The 16,599-nt window shown below is 57.5% G+C and overlaps 1 protein-coding gene across 2 annotated transcripts in view; it reads left to right on the plus strand.

Annotated features, from left to right (window-relative positions):
* The first annotated feature begins 11,470 nt into the window (after positions 1-11,470).
* MGAT5B (alpha-1,6-mannosylglycoprotein 6-beta-N-acetylglucosaminyltransferase B) overlaps positions 11,471-16,599 on the plus strand; it is a 72,332-nt gene continuing 67,203 nt past the window's right edge. For both annotated transcript variants that reach the window (XM_042916468.1, XM_042916470.1), the window contains exons 1-2: positions 11,471-11,538; positions 15,331-15,443. In XM_042916468.1, the coding sequence (XP_042772402.1) occupies positions 11,471-11,538; positions 15,331-15,443 (181 nt within the window). The remainder of the gene's footprint in view (positions 11,539-15,330; positions 15,444-16,599) is intronic.

The raw sequence follows: 16,599 nt of genomic DNA on the forward strand, positions 1-16,599 counted from the left end.
TCAAAGTGACACATAAGTGTGTCAACATCGTACTCACCTTGTCACCAGCACCATAATCAAGATATACAGTATTTTTTCCAGCCTTATTGAGGTATAATTGACAAATAAAATTGTAATTTTTTTAGAGCGTATAGTGTAGTGATTTGATACAGTGTATACACCGCGAAAGACTTCCCACCATCGAGTTAATTAACAAATCCATCACCCTTTTTATGTCAGAAGACTTAAGGGCTTCTCTCTTAGCAAATCTCAACCCTACAATACAGTATTATCAACTGTACTCACCATTGGATGCATTAGCTATGCAGACTTCACAACTTACTCGTCTTATAACTGGAAGTTTGTATGTTTCTTCCTTCCTTCCTTCCTTCCTTCCTTCCTTCCTTCCTTCCCATATTTACTTTTGAGAGAGAAGGAAAAAATAAGCGGGGGGGGGGGGGGGGAGGAACAGAGAGAGAGGGAGACACAGAATCCGAAGCAGGCTCCAGGCTCCGAGCTGTCAGCACAGAGCCCGACGCGGGGCTCGAACTCACGAACTGCGAGATCATGACCTGAGCTGAAGTCGGATGCTTAACTGACTGAGCCACCCAGGCACCCCAAATTGTCTCTTTTAAAATTACATTTAAAAAATCTCTTCCTTGGGGCGCCTGGGTGGCTCAGTCGGTTGAGCGCCGACTTCAGCTCGGGTCACGATCTCGCAGTCTGTGAGTTCGAGCCCCGCGTCGGGCTCTGGGCTGATGGCTCGGAGCCTGGAGCCTGCTTCCGGTTCTGTGTCTCCCTCTCTCTCTGCCCCTCCCCGTTCATGCTCTGTCTCTCTCTCTGTCTCAAAAATAAATAAATGTTAAAAAAAAAAAAAAAGTCTCTTCCTTGCTACTGAGTTGTATGAACTCCTGGTATATTTTGGATATTAACCCCTTACTGGATAGGTGGCTTGCAAATATTTCCTCCGATTCCATAGGCTGTCTTTCCCCCCTTGTTGACAGTTTCCTTCGCTGTGCGGAAGCTGTTTAATTTTTTTTTTTCTTAATTTTTTTTTTTTTCAACGTTTATTTATTTTTGGGACAGAGAGAGACAGAGCATGAACGGGGGAGGGACAGAGAGAGAGGGAGACACAGAATCGGAAACAGGCTCCAGGCTCTGAGCCGTCAGCCCAGAGCCCGACGCGGGGCTCGAACTCATGGACCGTGAGATCGTGACCTGGCTGAAGTCGGACGCTTAACCGACTGCGCCAACCAGGCGCCCCTGTTTAATTTTTTTTTTTAATGTTTATTTATTTTTGACAGAAAGAGACAGAGCATGAGCGGGGGAGGGGCAGAGAGAGAGAGGGAGACACAGAACCCAAAGGGGCTGTCAACACAGAGCCCGACGCGGGGCTCGAACCCACAGTCTGCGAGATCATGGCCCGAGTTGAGGTCGGACGCTCAACCGACTGAGCCACCCAGGCGCCCCTGTGCAGAAGCTGTTTAAATTGCCGTGGTCACCCTTGCTTGTTTTTGCTTTTGCTGCCTTTCCTTTCACAGCGTGCCATTCTACGAGGATGTCAGAAAATCAATCGGTGTCTGGTCAGGGCAGGAGCGGCCGAGCTGGGCTTGCGTCCCCTTGAATGTGACTGTCCCAGACGATCTGTTCTGTGATGAGACAATGGGGGACAGAGATCGTATGGAGCTGATGGCTGAGCTCCAGCTCCCGGCAGGCCAGGTGCTTTCTGGGACTCTGAGTCATTCTGTTGCCGTCATTCCCCACGGTCACAGCCGTGCCTGCCCGGGACTCTCGTTGTTGGAGATCTTCTGAAGGTCACTGCCCAGTTGTGATGGGCCCAGTTGTGATGCATGCCTGACATGCACTGGGGGTCAAAAGGAGAGGAGGTGAGTCTCGCCCTTGACAGTGACCCTCAAGAGAAGTCACAGGCGATGAAAGGTATTACAGAGAGGAGGGAAGGGGGTCCCGTGGAGAGGGTGGGGACAGGAGCCGGGAAGGCCTAAAGAGGATGGCACAAACGGATTCCTGTTTTGGATCCAGACAGTTTATATAAATATAAAAACATAAATACAAATATAAATATATAAATGTTTATTTTTTATTTTTATTAAACACATTTTTTAATGTTTTTTTATTTTTGAGAGACAGAGAGAGACAGAGCGTGAGCAGGGGAGGGGCAGAGAGAGAGGGAGACACAGAATCCGAAGCAGGCTCCAGGCTCTGAGCTGTTAGCCCAGAGGCAAATGCAGGGCTTGAACTCATGACCTATGAGATCATGCCTGAGCTGAGGTCGGGCGCTTAACCGACTGAGCCATCCAGGCATCCCACATATATATCTATTTAAGTTTATTTTGAGAAAGAGAGAGCGCGCGCGAGGGAGGGTGCAAGTGGGGGAGGGGCAGAGAGAGGGAGAGAAAGAGAGAATCCGAAGCAGGCTCCTGGCTCTCAGCACAGAGCCCGACTTGGGGCTCGAACCCACATACCCGTGAGACCATGACCTGAGCTGAAGTGGGATGCTTAACCGACTGAGCCCCCCAGGGCCCTCCCCAGACCGTTTTTACTGGCTTCCCATTTAGTCTCATTCTTTCTCCTTGGTTCCCCTGGGTTTTGGGGTCCCTGAGACCGCCCCCAGGTCTGGCGATTTGCTGGAAGCTCTCGCAGGTAGTTGTGCCCACGGCTAAGGTTTATTACAGCAAAAGGACGCACAACAGTATTGGCGAGGAGAAAGGTGTAGGCAGAGTCCGAAGACGTGTGCGTGCAGACGTCTGATGCTCTTTGCTCCCGTGAGGGGGCACCCAGAGCAAACAAAGACACAGTAATAGATGTGCTGTGCCTGTCCAGGGATACCCATCAGAGACTCAGCTCCCAAGGTTTCTGCTGGGGGCTGGTCACGTAGGCATCTATGCTGAGCACTTACCAAATTCCGGACTCCCCCAAGCAAAGCCAGTGTTCATCACAAACCACACTGTTTGGACAAACAGTGTAGGCGCGGTGAACCTTCCTTATCGGTTAGGGAAGGGAGGGATCGTTCAAGTGCCAAGTGCCCAGATGCCAGCTCCGAACCAATTCGCCAGCAGGACCTTCTTCTTCTTCTTCTTCTTCTTTTTTTTAATCTTTTTAATATCTATTTATTTTTGAGAGCAGGAGAGAGACAAAGTGGGAGCAGGGGAGGGGCAGAGAGAGAGGGAGACGCAATCCACGGCAGGCTCCAGGCTCCGAGCTGTCAGCGCAGAGCCCGTCACGGGGCTCGAACCCACAGACCCTGAGGTCGTGACCTGAGCCGGAGTTGGACGCTTCGCCGATGGAGCCACCCAGGCGCCCTGCCGGCAGGACCTTCTAAAGAGAGCAGCCGGGACCGAGTCAGGCCTCTCCGATGGCTAATCTCCCCTGCCCTCGTCTTCTTTCCCTAACAACTGGCCGAACCTCAGCTCCCTCTCTTCTTCCACCAGCTGTGACCCTGGCTTCCCTGCTCTTTGCCATGGAAACTTCTATTGTACCTCAGACACCGCTATTGCATGAGGACTGCAGAATCTGCCTCGAAAAGCTCCCCGTCTATCAGCCACTCTTCTCTTCCTTCCTGCCGTTAACCTGTAGCTGTATTCATAGCATACCTAGCACACTGGACACATTTTCCCGACTAATACCCCTCCACAGGCTCTTGGCTTGAGAGGCTTGGAGTCTTTCTTGAGGGAGGTTCTAGCTTGTGAGAGAAGGACCCCTTTCTGGCTGCAGACCTCTTCCAGTGCCTTCCACGAACTTCAGCTGACAGAGCCGTGGGCTCCTGTGGTCGTCATCTATTGCTGTGTTGCAAACGGTGTGCAGAAGGGAAGGAGAGACAAGAAACTGGTAACGTAAGTTGTCTCCATGGAAGGTACTGGATGCTCCCCCGCCGTGGGGGCGGGGAGCAGGGGTGGAAGGGACACAAGGCGCTGAACACCCTTTGAGAGCCTCTTAAGTGTTGTACTGTATGCACACATCACCTTTTCAAACAACATTTTAACTGCCACAAAGGAGAGGAAGACGAGGAGGGCACGCAGAGGAGGAGGAGAAGGGGACGGGGAAGAAGAATCCACAGCAGCTGAAAGGTGGGAGCAGCCCATGTGTCCACGGGCGAATGGGTGGATAAGCGAAATGTCGTCTGTCCCCACCGTGCAACATTATCTGGCCATGAAAGAGAACAGAATTCGATACACGCTGCGATATGGATTGAACCTTGAAAACATACTGCTAAGCGGAAGGAAACCAGTCACAAAAGACCACATATGGTGTGATGATCCTACCTGTATAAAATGTCCACATCAGGCAAATCCGCGGAGACAGAAAGCAAATTAGGAGCTCCCAAAGGCTGGGGGGGTGAGGAGAGAACGGAAAGTGACTGCTTAGTGGGTGCGAGCTCTCCTTTCGGGGTGATGAAGTGTTTTGGGGACCAGAGGGAGATGGGGGTTGCGTAACCAGGTGAATGTCCTAAATGCCCCCGGACTGTATGTTTCATGCAAGTATAAAAGGCTAACTTTATATGATGTGAATTTCACTCTGATTTCAAAAAGAAAAAAAAAAACAAAAAAACCCATAAGCCAGAAAGAGGCAGCTCAGCAGGAAGGGCTCTCTGTCCACATACCGTGGATTCTAGAGGGACAGGAGTCCTGGGCGTCCTGGCCACGCGCACCCTGCTGTCCCGTGTCTCCGCTCATTGCCCGTTCCGCGTCTGGCTTTCCTGGGTTCCAGAAGCAAAGCGGGGGTATGTCAAGGGCACACTTCTACAGTGCAAGTTAAATGGAGCAGTACAGGGGCGCCTGGGTGGCTCCGTCGGTTGAGCGGCCGACTTCGGCTCAGGTCACGATCTCACGGTCCGTGGGTTCGAGCCCCGCGTCGGGCTCTGTGCTGACGGCTCCGAGCCTGGAGCCCGCTTCCGATTCTGTGTCTCCCTCTCTCTCTGCCCCTCCCCCACTCTCACTTTGTCTCACTCTGTCTCTCAAAAAGAAATAAATGTAAAAAAAAATTTCTTTTGTCATGTAGCGGTTACACCACAGTGGCCAAAATAGCACTCAGGGGCCGACTCTCAACAATGCCCCACGAACAACTATTTTCAAAATGCGTCAGGATATAGCCAGCTCTGCCGTCAACCTCAGGCTCGCGGGCACTTCAGGCTCGGTGGCTTGCAGCTGGGTTGTGCTGAGGGGGGCGGGGTGCCAGCATTGCTCAAGGGGCCCACGGCAAGTCTGATACTCCCTCAGGTTCCTCTGCTCGTGCCTGCTTTCTCCGAGAGACCGGAAGAAAGAACGTATTCATCTTCATGGGTTAGGCTTTTGGACTTCACTGGACCTGGTTGATAAACCGATCATATTAGGAGAACGGGGGCATCAACACCCAGCGGACAGACCCTACAAGCTGCAGGAAGCTTTCCTGCCATCACGGTTAAGGTTCAAGCTGTTTAGGAAGACAGACGGACGACACTAGAGCCCTGGGGTCCCCAAGGATCGTATTGACTCCTCCCCTGGCCGAGGACAGAGTTACACTCAGGACACCCTGGGACAGGGCTGCATTTGATGGGCAGGCTCTGGGAGAATCCATTGCCTTGCTTTGTTCAGCTTCTAGAAGCCACCTGCTTTCCTTGCCTCGTGGTCTCTCCCTCCATCTTCAAAAGCAGCAAGGGCCAGTCCGGTCTCCCTCACGTCTCATCACTCTGACACTGAGTCCCGCGGCCTCTCTCTTCTATATTTCAGGACTCTTTCGATTACATTAGGTCCAGCCAGACAATCCAGGACGATCTCCCTATTTTATGCTCAGTGGATTAACCTTAATTCCATCTGGAACCTTAATCCCCTTTGGCCGTGTTATGTGACATCATCACAGATTTCAGGGATCAGGACGTGACCGTCTTTGGGAGACCACGATTCTGCTAACCCCACGTGCCTGCACTGACCTGTGGGACAGTGGTGCAGGGGAAACTGTCCAGAAAGAAAGGGGGGGGGGGTCTTTTTTTTTTTTTAAGTTGCCCAGGTTGAGCAAATTTAAGTAAAATAGCGGTGTCAACGTGGTAACGTATTTAAAATCCCTGAGTCATTTCCTGGCACATAGTAGGTGTTCAATAAACGGGATCTCATGACGATGTTGAATGAAGAGCTCACCCGTGTCTCCGGTTGCCGGGAGGGGGCCCACTTGGGAGGGTCCCCTGTCTCGTCTCCCCCCCGGCTCCCCTGCCGCCCAACCCCGATGCACACGCGCGCGTGCACACGTATGCACACGCATGCAGACACAGACGTGGGCACAGACAAGGCAGCTCACTTCCTTGCAGAGCAGGCAAAGTGCTATAGCTGTGTTCTTTCAGCTCCCACAAGCTGTGTGGCAGAATGGCCTTCTGGCATAAATAAAAATAAACCCCAGACGCTGCTTTTCAATCAGAGGATTAGCCTAAATGTTGTGAAACAGAAAGCATGAAATATGCATCGCAGAAACAGCTCTGCCGGCTCCTCGGCCTCCTTGCATGGCTCAGGGCGGCTGGCGTCCGCGTGGGGCGGCTTGTTCCCGCCCGGGGAGGCCGCTGATGATTTGTGCACAGTGTCAGTAAATGCTGTTATGACATTATTAATGCTCTGCACTCCGGCAAAGGACAATGGCCTATTGCCTCTTAATGTGCCGTCTGCTCCTGTAGACGGAGCACATTAAATGAGGATTTCAAACCCCGTGAACTGTTTGTTTCTTTTCTTCCTCTTTCCACCCGGGCCTGTCTGTGAGCTCCAGAAGCAACCTTGAAGCCTTGAACAGGTGGGGCCGGCAGTCAAGGCTCCAATATGCCCAGGAGGCTTCGGGGGGACGGGGGGGAGCAGCGAGGGGGCAGGGGAACTTCGGGGAACCCCTGAGTGCACGTAGGAGCGCTGACCTTCCTCCAGGGGTGTTTGCAGTGGGGGTAGGCCCCAGAGAAGTGGGGCTCGCCAGGCGGGCAGGGCTGGTGGGCTTTGCCCTCTGGTGACACCCCAGGGGACCCGGATGGCAGGCCTCCGGTGGATTTTATTGGTCTCGCCTAATGTTCTAAAAATACTGAGTTCACGTTTTACAATTATGCGACTGCTCGTGGGAAGTCCGGATTTCTGACTCTTGAAATAACCGGGTCCCTATTCACACGAGGCAACGGTGCCTGTCCCCCGGGGGGACCTCCTTGGCAAGGACCCCTCCGGCCCCTTCCCACTGGGTCCCCGTAGTAGGTTGAACAGATGTGCGCCCCCCCACCCCATTCATGTCCGCCTGGAACCTCAGAACACAATCTTGTTTGGAAATAGGATCTGTGCAGATGGGATTCGTTAGGATGAGCTCATACTGTGGTAGGGGGGGCCCTAATCCAACGACTAGTGTCCTTATAAGAAGAGGAGAGGACACAGAGGGACACACACGGGGAAGGCCATGTGACGATAGGGGAGAGATTGGGTAACGCAGCTGCCAGCCAAGGGTCACTGGCCCCCACCGGACGCCATGGGCCAGGTCCCCCCCTCAGGGCCTCTGGGAGGAACCGACTCTGCCAGACCTTGATTTAGAACTTCTGGCCTCCAGAACTGTGAGAGAATCACTTGCTTTTGTGTTAAGCCCCTCATCTGGGGTAGTTTGTCATAGGAACCCTGGAGACTACTAGAGCCCCTTCCCTTCTTCACCTGGCCCACCCCCTCGGTACTTTGAGCACGCACCCCTGCGTGCAGGTGCATCACCGGCTTCCCCCAGATCCCTTCCCCAGAGTTCTGCCCTGCCCTGCTGCCTCCCCCCTTTTCCAGACAGAGGCCCTCCAGCCTGGCCAGGGCCTCCTGATGCCCTGGGCTTCTGACCCTCCGGCCAGGCCGCAGGCCCGCGTGGAGGGCAGCGGAGGGTAGAGCCAGGAAGTGCCATATTCAGAGCCTGCACCCTGACACCCGTGTCGGGCCAGCTCGTGGTTCTGTTTGTGGCCTCGGGAGAGAAAAAGAGCGGAAAGGGGGATGCTTTTAGAATCTGGTATGACCTGCTGTGTCAGTCCTTGGATGTGCCACCCCCGCCCCCCGCCAGCAAATGTGCCCCAATTCCCGCTCCCCTAATCTCTTCCAGCTTGCTCGGGGCGACTCTGCTTCTGTCTCCGAAGGCCATGGTTCTCCCCCCCTGGCCAGTTACGTTAACATAACCTAAAGTATTAAAAAAAAAAAAAAAAAAACAAAACCGGAAGGTGCCCAGGCCCCCATCTGCGGTACCGAACCGAGGCAGGGAGTTTCTGTTTTTTTACGTTCTGCAGGTGATTCTGCTGAGTCAGGGCTGAGAACCACTGGCCCGTAGGGCAGGATCTTGGCTCGGGTTCCCTGGAAGTAAATCCTCGGACAAGGACGCAGGTGCCAGGAGTGTATTTCGGAGGTGACCCCAGGAACATGGACGGAAGAGTAGGGGGCGAGGCCAGGAAGGGAAGGAGGCCGGTATGGGTTGTGCTACAGAGCCGGCCACGGCTGTGGGCAGCGGGGGGCTCAGTTTCCCTGGGGAGCTCTGGGAGCATTCCCGCCCGAGGGAGAGGGAAACGGGTATCGGTCCATTGTTCGAGGGCTGCTTCGGGGCATCGATTCGCTGGCGTTTCTGTGTTGGTCTTGTAGGTTCGAGCAGAAATAAAGCCGCGTGTATTGTCAGGAACCTGCCTTTCGGCCTCTAGAGGGGGATGCCCGGGGAATAGGGTGGGGGCCCCGACGGCACCCACCCCAGGTAGGCAGTAACAAGAAAAATCACAACCGCTAGGCTGTGAGGGCTCATGGGCGCCAGGCAGTGGGCCGTTTACAGGCATCCAGGGGTGACTTCTCAGGTCCCCCTAAAGAGCCCGACTGAGGGACGCCTGGGTGGCTCAGTCGGTTAAGCGCCTGCCTTCGGCTCAGGTCATGATCTCACATTTGGGTTTGAGCCCCACGTCGGGCTTTCTGCTATCCGTGCAGAGCCCACTTCAGAGCCTCTGTCCCGCCCTCTCTCTGCCCTTTCCCCACTTGTGCTCTCTCTCTCTCTCTCAAAAAAAAAAAAAGAGCCTGATTGACAGCCGAGGAAACTGAGGCATGAAGAGGGTGTATCTGAGGTTGCATGACCAGGAACTCGCAAACTTCCTCCTAAAGTCTACAACAGGCAGCAAGCAGGACCTTTCACACGGGTCTGTGCTGTAGGCAAGAGGCTGGCAGAGGGGGACAGTCTGAAAGGAGGCGGCCGGGTGGTGGGGCTCAGAGAGTGTCTTTGGCTGCCCCCCGCCTCCCTGCCTGGCCACAGCACGCTGTCAGATGGCAGCAAGCACTCTCCCCTGCCCGTCTCAAAGGCCACATGCGCGAGGGCAAGGCCCGGAGCCGGTGGGGAAGACCCTCTCCCACCTTGTGAGCCAAACCAGACATGGCTGTGCCCCTCCTCCCCTTCGGCCTGAAGTGCCAAAAGCCCGACCCCCAAACTTACATGAGAGGCACACAGTTGGAAGGGCCCTTTCATTACTGAACGTGGATATGGCTTTTACCTTGCCATCCAGGGGTTAAATTCGTGCCTGGGTGTGTGGCAGGTGTGGGCCTGGCAGCGACCCGTGCCTTCAGATCGCTCTTGGGCCAGCCTGCCAGGATGCCCAAGTTTCCCCCCCTGCCACTCCCCTACAGGGAGGCACGGTCAGCATGTCCTTGTTCAATGCAAATTTGTTACCTAGCTGAAGTCACACATTAATCCGCCAACACCAATTCATCATTGGCTTTCACATTAGCAGAGAGCAAGGCGATGAGATAATGGAACACGGGGCAGGTGAATTTTGATGAAGAAGGAGCAGGAAAAGCAGGAGCATGAGTCACTGCTGGTGAGAAATGGCTCAGAAGCGCGGCCGGCCGGGAGGTGCACTGGCAAAGGGGATGGGGCCCCAGTTGGAGGGGACCGAGGCCGGGTGCGTGAGAATAAAGGTTTTTCTCCTCTTCTAAACCAGGCTGCAGAATCACTGCCAGGGATGGAAAGATTCAGGGTCATCCAGATCCTTCTAACGTGGCCCGAGGCCTTGGGCTCCTCCTGGCAGGTGCTTGCTTGTCTGTGCTGGGTCAAGGTCTGGTCTGGCAAGTGCTGTTTCTGCCTGAGTGCTTTGTCCGTTGCGGGCCTGACTCTCGCGTCGCTGCACTGGCCTCCTGGGCCGGTAGAAGCCGCTGACCCACGCCTGTAGTGGCAAACACATCTCCAAAGTCGAGAAGTGGAGGGGGACGGGGTCGAGGGCACGTAAATGCTTTATCGAGTTGGAAAGCGCCTTGGCCAACCTCAGGTCACTCTCATTTCATAGTGGAGAAGCCGAGGCTCTGAAGTGTCCCTGATCTGCCGGCGTCGGCCACTTGTTAACGGAGCGTGTGAGACAAGAGCCCGGGTCAACACCGCGCAGCCTGGCTTCTGGGCTCAGTGGATGAGCCTAAGCGCGAGAGGCGGAGGTTGAACTTAGCTCAGTAAGCAAAGGGGAGCCGCTGCAGTTTCTGACCAGAGAGGGCCAGAGGATGGGTGAGGGCTGCAAAGCGACATCAGAGGTGGTGTGAAGGGGCCAGGACAGCAGGCCACCGGGGGAGATAGGGGCAGGGGCGGCGACTCGAGGAAGGGCCCAGGCGCCGGAGGAAGTGGGGAGGGGAAGGGGGAGGGGGTCTTCTCCCAGCGCCGACCTTTTCTGTGCTCCGCAGGAGCCCAAGCGGGGCTGGTGGCTCGCGGGATGCTCCCGAAGGCCTGGCCGGGGAGGTGGCACAGCTGGTGAGGGGAGGCGCAGGGACCCCCGCCTCCCCTCCCACACCCGGCCCGGAGGGCGCGCTTCCGGGCCGCAGCCACGAGGTGGCGCCGGCGCGCCGAGGAAGCGCGGCGGCCGCTCCAGGGCCGCCCCAGCAGCGGCTCCTCCGCCTCCTCCGAGGAAACAATGCGGCGCCTCCCCGCGTAGCGCGGCGCGGGGCCGGACGCCGGACACCCGGGCGCGGGCAGCCGAGCGAGCGGGCGGCAGGGCGGGCGCGGGGCGCCCTCGCCGAGAGCCATGGGCGCGGCGCGGCGCGGGGCCGGGGAGCGGCGCGGCCCGGAGGCGCGGGGGGCCGGGACGCGGGCCCGGGGCCGCCTCTAGCCGGCACCGAGGGCGCGGGCCCGGGGATGAGGGCGCCCGCGGCGGGGAGCCCGTCTGCGCGCCGCGGCGCCGTCCCGCCCAGCGAGCGAGCCCCAGCAGGCAGACGCGCGGCCGGCGGTCGGGGAGCGCGCCGCCTCCCGGCCCTAAAAATGTGAAGCGGGGAGGGCGGAGACGCAGAGACGGCCCGGCTGGGCGCCCTCGCCGCCCTCCGGCAGCCGCGCCGCTCCCCTTCCCCGCCCGCCCAGGCCGCGCCGACCCCGAGCAGCGAAGCCGCCGAGCCCCCGCTCCCCCCCCCTCCCTCCCGGCCTCGCTCAGACCCGGCTTCGGCCCGCCGCGGGTTCGCGGCCCGGACGCGGCGGGAGCAGGGCCCGGGACGGTGCGTCCGGCCTTGCCCGCGGCTCCTCGCCCAGACAAGTTTGAACAATGATCACAGTCAACCCGGATGGGAAGATAATGGTCAGAAGATGCCTGGTCACCCTGAGACCCTTTCGGTAAAGTTCTCTCCCGGCTGGCGCGGGGAGGTCTTTTTGTCCGAGGGGGCGCGGGGTAGGGGTGGGCGAGGTCGTTCCCCGCGAGGGTGCCCGTCCCAGTGGCAGAGGGCGGCGGTTCGTGTTTGTGATGGCCTGCGGGGCTGTAGAAGGGATGGGGCCGAGGTTCGGGTTCGGGTGGGGAGGGGCGTGTAATTCTGAGTCGTGTCCCGAGGTGGCGAGGACTCGGGGTGCGAGGGTGGGAACGGGGGCAGAGCGCACCCGGGTTGTGGCCCTGGGCCCGGGAAGTCGCCTCTGCCGGGGTGCCCCTTCCCCGCCCCTCAGGGTCCTTCCCACTTCTCAGACGGCCCCACCCCGGCGGCGAAGTTCTTGCGCGGTGCTGGGAGGCTTCCCCGCCCCGCGTGCGAGTCGAGCCCTGGGTCGAGTCGTCCACCTGTCCCACCGCTTTGCCCTCGTCTTCTGCTCGCGCTCCCGTTCTCGCGGCGGCGTGCGGGCCTGTCTCTAACGGGAGCTTCCCCGAGATGGAGCAAGGACACCCTCCCACCCCCCTTTCTGCTGGGAATTCGACCCTCCTTAGCGTCCGTGGAGAGTGGGTGGCAGGGGCGGCGCTGTGGAGCGCCGGGGCAGCGGGAGCCGGGACCTCTGGGAACGTGGAGGCAGGATAGAGGCGAAGACGGATCCTTTCACCCCAACCTCGGGGGGCCAAGTCTAGCTGGGGCCACGCGGGGCTGGCTGGGCTCTGTCGAACCCCTCCAGGCCCCTCCCCCCTCCCAGACCCCGGGCTCCTCTCCCTAGAGCCCGCGGAGCCCGCCTGCTGCTGGGGGTGGGGAGGAGACGCTAAGCGATGGGCGCCCAGCGGGGTCGGAGAGCCACCTTGCCCAGGGGGGCTGGGTGGCAGAGGGCGCCGAGGGAGCGGCGAGGGCGGGGCGGTGGTCGCACTCCGGATGCGGCCACAGGTTCGGTGTGGACGCGGCTCCTTTCCGCTGGGGCAGGAGCTGGGCAGGAAGAGGCGCAGGAGGGCTGTGGGAGGGTCGGGTTTTGAGCCCCTCCCCTCCGGGCCTTTGGCCGGAGTCCCCGCCCCTTCCAGCTGGTCTCCCTCCAGCCCCCAGACGGGGAGACCTTGGCTCAGGTGTCTCCGGCCTCCCCAGCACCTCCGGCCTCTGGACGGGCTGGGCCTGTAGTGTGGAGCTAGGCCGCCTGCCTTCCCGACAGCACGGCTCATGATGGACCGCCGATGTCTGGAGGATGCGGGAGGGGAGGATCGTAGAGTTGGTCCCAAGTGTAGGGCCTTGGGCAGGAGGCAGGGGGATGGCTTGACGCAAGGTTCGCGTGGGAAGCAGGGCAGGAAGTGGGCGTCCCTGGAAAGGACCTTACTCCTCCAGCGAAATCCTCGAAGGCCTGGCTGACACTGGCCGTTGAGAGGGTCCTCTCCCGGTCTCTGCCACCCCCTCCAGGTCGTCCCGCCCTCCAGGTCATGGGAAGGCCCGCCAACCGACCCGAGCTTTGGCTGGACGTTTTCTGGTGCAATTGGAGGCGGCTGCTGGAGCCAGCACCATGGACAGCGCCCACTCCCCAGAGCTCCTTCCCTCTGGGGTCCTGGCTCTTTCAGGCTTTTATCTGAAGCCAGGATTCAGAGGTGGTACTGCATAGACTCCCCTCCCTTCAAGTTCTGTTTATTCACCTAGGGTCTTCCTAGGCTACCCAGAGAGTCACAACCAGCAGTGGAATCTTCGTGTCCCCTTCAGATGGAGGGGGGCTGGCCTCTAACCACATCACCTCTACCTGTTAATTTTTTTTTTTTTTTTTTTTTTTTTTTTTTTTTTTTTACCCGTTAATTTTTAAGGCCAGGCTGGGAGCCCTGCTCCCTTTGGTTTCCCCAGAGCCTCATTCTGTAGTTGCTCCTGGAATATCGTTTGAATGGATACACAGACGGACGAAACCATTTTTACTTGAATCCACCATCAATGGCCCTAGGATTGGGGTCTGGCAGAGAGAGATTCAGATGAGGTGTGTTTGGGGCGTCAGATTCTAGGCTAAAAGTTTAGATCCCTTTCTCATAGCAGGTTTGTTTGGGCCCTGGCTCTAAATACAACCCCGTAGCTGGGGAGGGGGGTTGAGGGAGCGGGAGACAATAGACTTGAGGAATCCGTCCTTGGCCTCAGGCCGGGAGACGATAGCTGATTCTTTCAGAATCTTCCTGGGTGTACAACCACCCGCCTCCTACACTGTTTCTCTGGCTGCTGTCCTGAGACCAGCCTGGCTTCATCTTGGGATCCCAGGGACCCATCCTCAAGCTTGGTGGAATGCAGTGAGGGTCCCTCAGAGGTGAGGGAGCAGTGTCTCGTGCTGGGTCGCCTGTCCTCCTGTCACCTCCTGGGGGAAGCCCCCAGGGCTTTCTCTGCTTTGGGGTTGTGCCCCCTCTCCAATTTAATCTCTAACAGCTTCATTTAAATATGGGGTGGGAATTTTGTTGTGCTTTTATTTTCTTCTGCAATTATGTGTTTTCTTTAATGGGCCAAGTTTTAATTAAATACTGCTCTGCCAGCTTCAAATAATGAAGATTAAAATGCATAAAGCAAGTCTTGCATGGGGACGCACGCAAATGTGGAGTTGAGGGTGGCGGGTGGAGGTGAGAGGGCTGAAGGTCTCTAGCACGACTTGTGGGGCTCCCTGTGGTGAGCCTGGCCCCATATAGGATGGGGTTCCTCGCCCTGACCAGAGCGGCGGGGGTCTCCGTTTTTAGCTCTGCCAGTTCTGCAAGTCCTCTGATACATTCGAGGTCCCCGAGAAGCTGCTACCTCTGGCCTCCCTGGGACTGTGCTGCTTAGCTCAGTTCTCCTGTTTGAGGCCCAGCACCTAGTACGGAAACGGCAGGAACGTGGGGCTCCCTGCTGTCCCCCTGGGGCTACCCCAGTGCCTGGCACCTGGGAACTAATCAACTATGTGTTGAAGGGACGAACAAGGGTCCTGTTTTGACCAGCTCTCCTGATCTGTGCAATAACGCGCTTCCCAGATGACACCCCGTGCTCAGGCATCCGCCTCCCTGATCGGTCAGTCCGGAAGCTGACGACTGCTATGCGCCTGCCCGGTGAAGATGTGGGTTGGGAGTAATCTGGGCCTGGAAGGTGGCCACATGGCCCTGGCCTTGTAGATCGTACCCTCTGGTAAGAATGGAGGCACACGCCACCCGCCTCGACCATGATAAGGAGGTGTTCAAGCCAGCTCATGACTGATTGCCTTGGCAAGACCTGTGTGCACAGTGCTGAGCTGAGCCCAGGTGATTGATGGGATCCAGGTGGGTTTTGTCTGGACCAATTACTTGCCCTCTGGCTGGCATCGGGTCCTGCTGTTTCCATCTATGCCCGTGCTTCTCAGACTTCAGCGCGTAGCAGGATTGCCTGGAGAGCTTGTTAAAACGTGTTGCTTGCACCACCCCCAGAGTGATTCAGTAAGCCTAGGATTGGAGCCCAAGACTTTGCATTTCTACCAATTCCAAGGTGATGCTGTTGCTGGCCTGGGGATCACACATTGAGCCTGCTTAGTGAGCCAGGCTCTGTCTGGAGTCTAGAACTTGCCGGATCTATGCCTCTATCACTGTCCCCCGGGGTTTTGCGTGAGGCTCGTGGCCAGCCCCTTGTAGTCCGCTTCTCTTTATTCTGCTGTGACAAGAGACCTGGCCAGGAGCTCAGCCCCGTTTCATCCTCACACCCTCACCCATTCATTTGTACAGAGCCCTTGCTGGGTAGGGGTGCACTCCGCCGACCTGTCTCTGACCCGCCCTGTCGCTCCCTGCAGGCTCTTTGTCCTGGGTATCGGCTTCTTCTCACTGTGCTTCCTGATGACGTCTTTGGGAGGCCAGCTCTCTGCCCGGCGCCCGGGGGACTCCCCCTTCACCATCCGCACAGAAGGTATCTCGGTGGGGAAAGGTGACTTGGAAATGGGTGCAGGTGTTTGTGGGTTTGGGAGAAGGAGGCCTTTGAACCTAGCGAACTCAGGGGACCTTCTGGGTCTCCGTCCCAGGGATCCTGGCCACCTCGTCTATGGATGTGTGCTTGGAAAGGGACCGTGGCTTGGGCCGCGGGACCTTGCACGCTGCTCTGGTGCCCCAGAGCTGTGATCATCAGGCTTCTTCTGGTGCAGACTCTCGGGCCAGGGAAGGGCCTTTGAGTCAGGGTCTCCCAGGCATCCAAAGGGGCTGCTTGAGTTGTTTCCTCAGTGTGTGTGTTGGGAGAGAGTGTTTCCGAATATGACGCTTGTCCCTTTGAGACACACATACTCTGTGCTTTTGACCCAGGCTGTGGCCACGGCTGAGGGGGTGGGAGGTGGGGGGGGGGCGGAGTCAGAGGGAAGACCCAGTCATGGCTCATGTGTCTTATCTCTGAACCCTTGGGACACAGTCCAGACCTTCGTGGCTCCTTGCCCACGTAATACATGTGAGGGAGTGGAACAGAGGTTCAGAGCATGGGCTTTGGGGACCAGATGGACCTGGTTTGTACCCTGGCTCGTTATCCCCCAGCTGCATACGATTGGCCATGGCACTTAGCACTCCTACAGAGAAGGGAAGTCATGACCGTCTTCGGGGGCTGGATTGAATGAGCTCACGGCGTTGGGGGCATGACGGGGTCATGACCAGGAAGAACCCCCAAGGATGGCCCTCCTCCCCTCTCTTCCTACTCCAGGAAGAGCGGTGAACAGTGCAGAGTCTTGCTCAGTGTTTTTTAGAGGCTCTTTTGGTGACAGTGGGCAGGAGACACGCGGGTTAGTGGGGCAGCTGAGACACATGAGGCTTCTGGAACTATTCATCGGGCTGGCTGGGTAGGCGACTCTGCAGAGATGTCTGTTTGAAGTCCACTTTCTCGCCCCGCCTCCCCCCTCCCCGCCCCGGGGCTCAGCGATGTGGCTCCCCTGTTCCCACTGGCAAATATACCCTAAGTAGAATGGGCTGTCGTCCAGGGTGGATGCTCTCAGGGGTCCTGGTTAGGCCATCTGGTGTCTCATCATTAGATTTCTTCCTTTGGTTTCACATGTACGTCTTTATATTTGCAAAAACTCCTGGCAGGAATT

This window comes from Panthera leo, chromosome E1 (assembly GCF_018350215.1).
Source record: "Panthera leo isolate Ple1 chromosome E1, P.leo_Ple1_pat1.1, whole genome shotgun sequence".
Lineage (NCBI taxonomy): Eukaryota > Metazoa > Chordata > Mammalia > Carnivora > Felidae > Panthera > Panthera leo.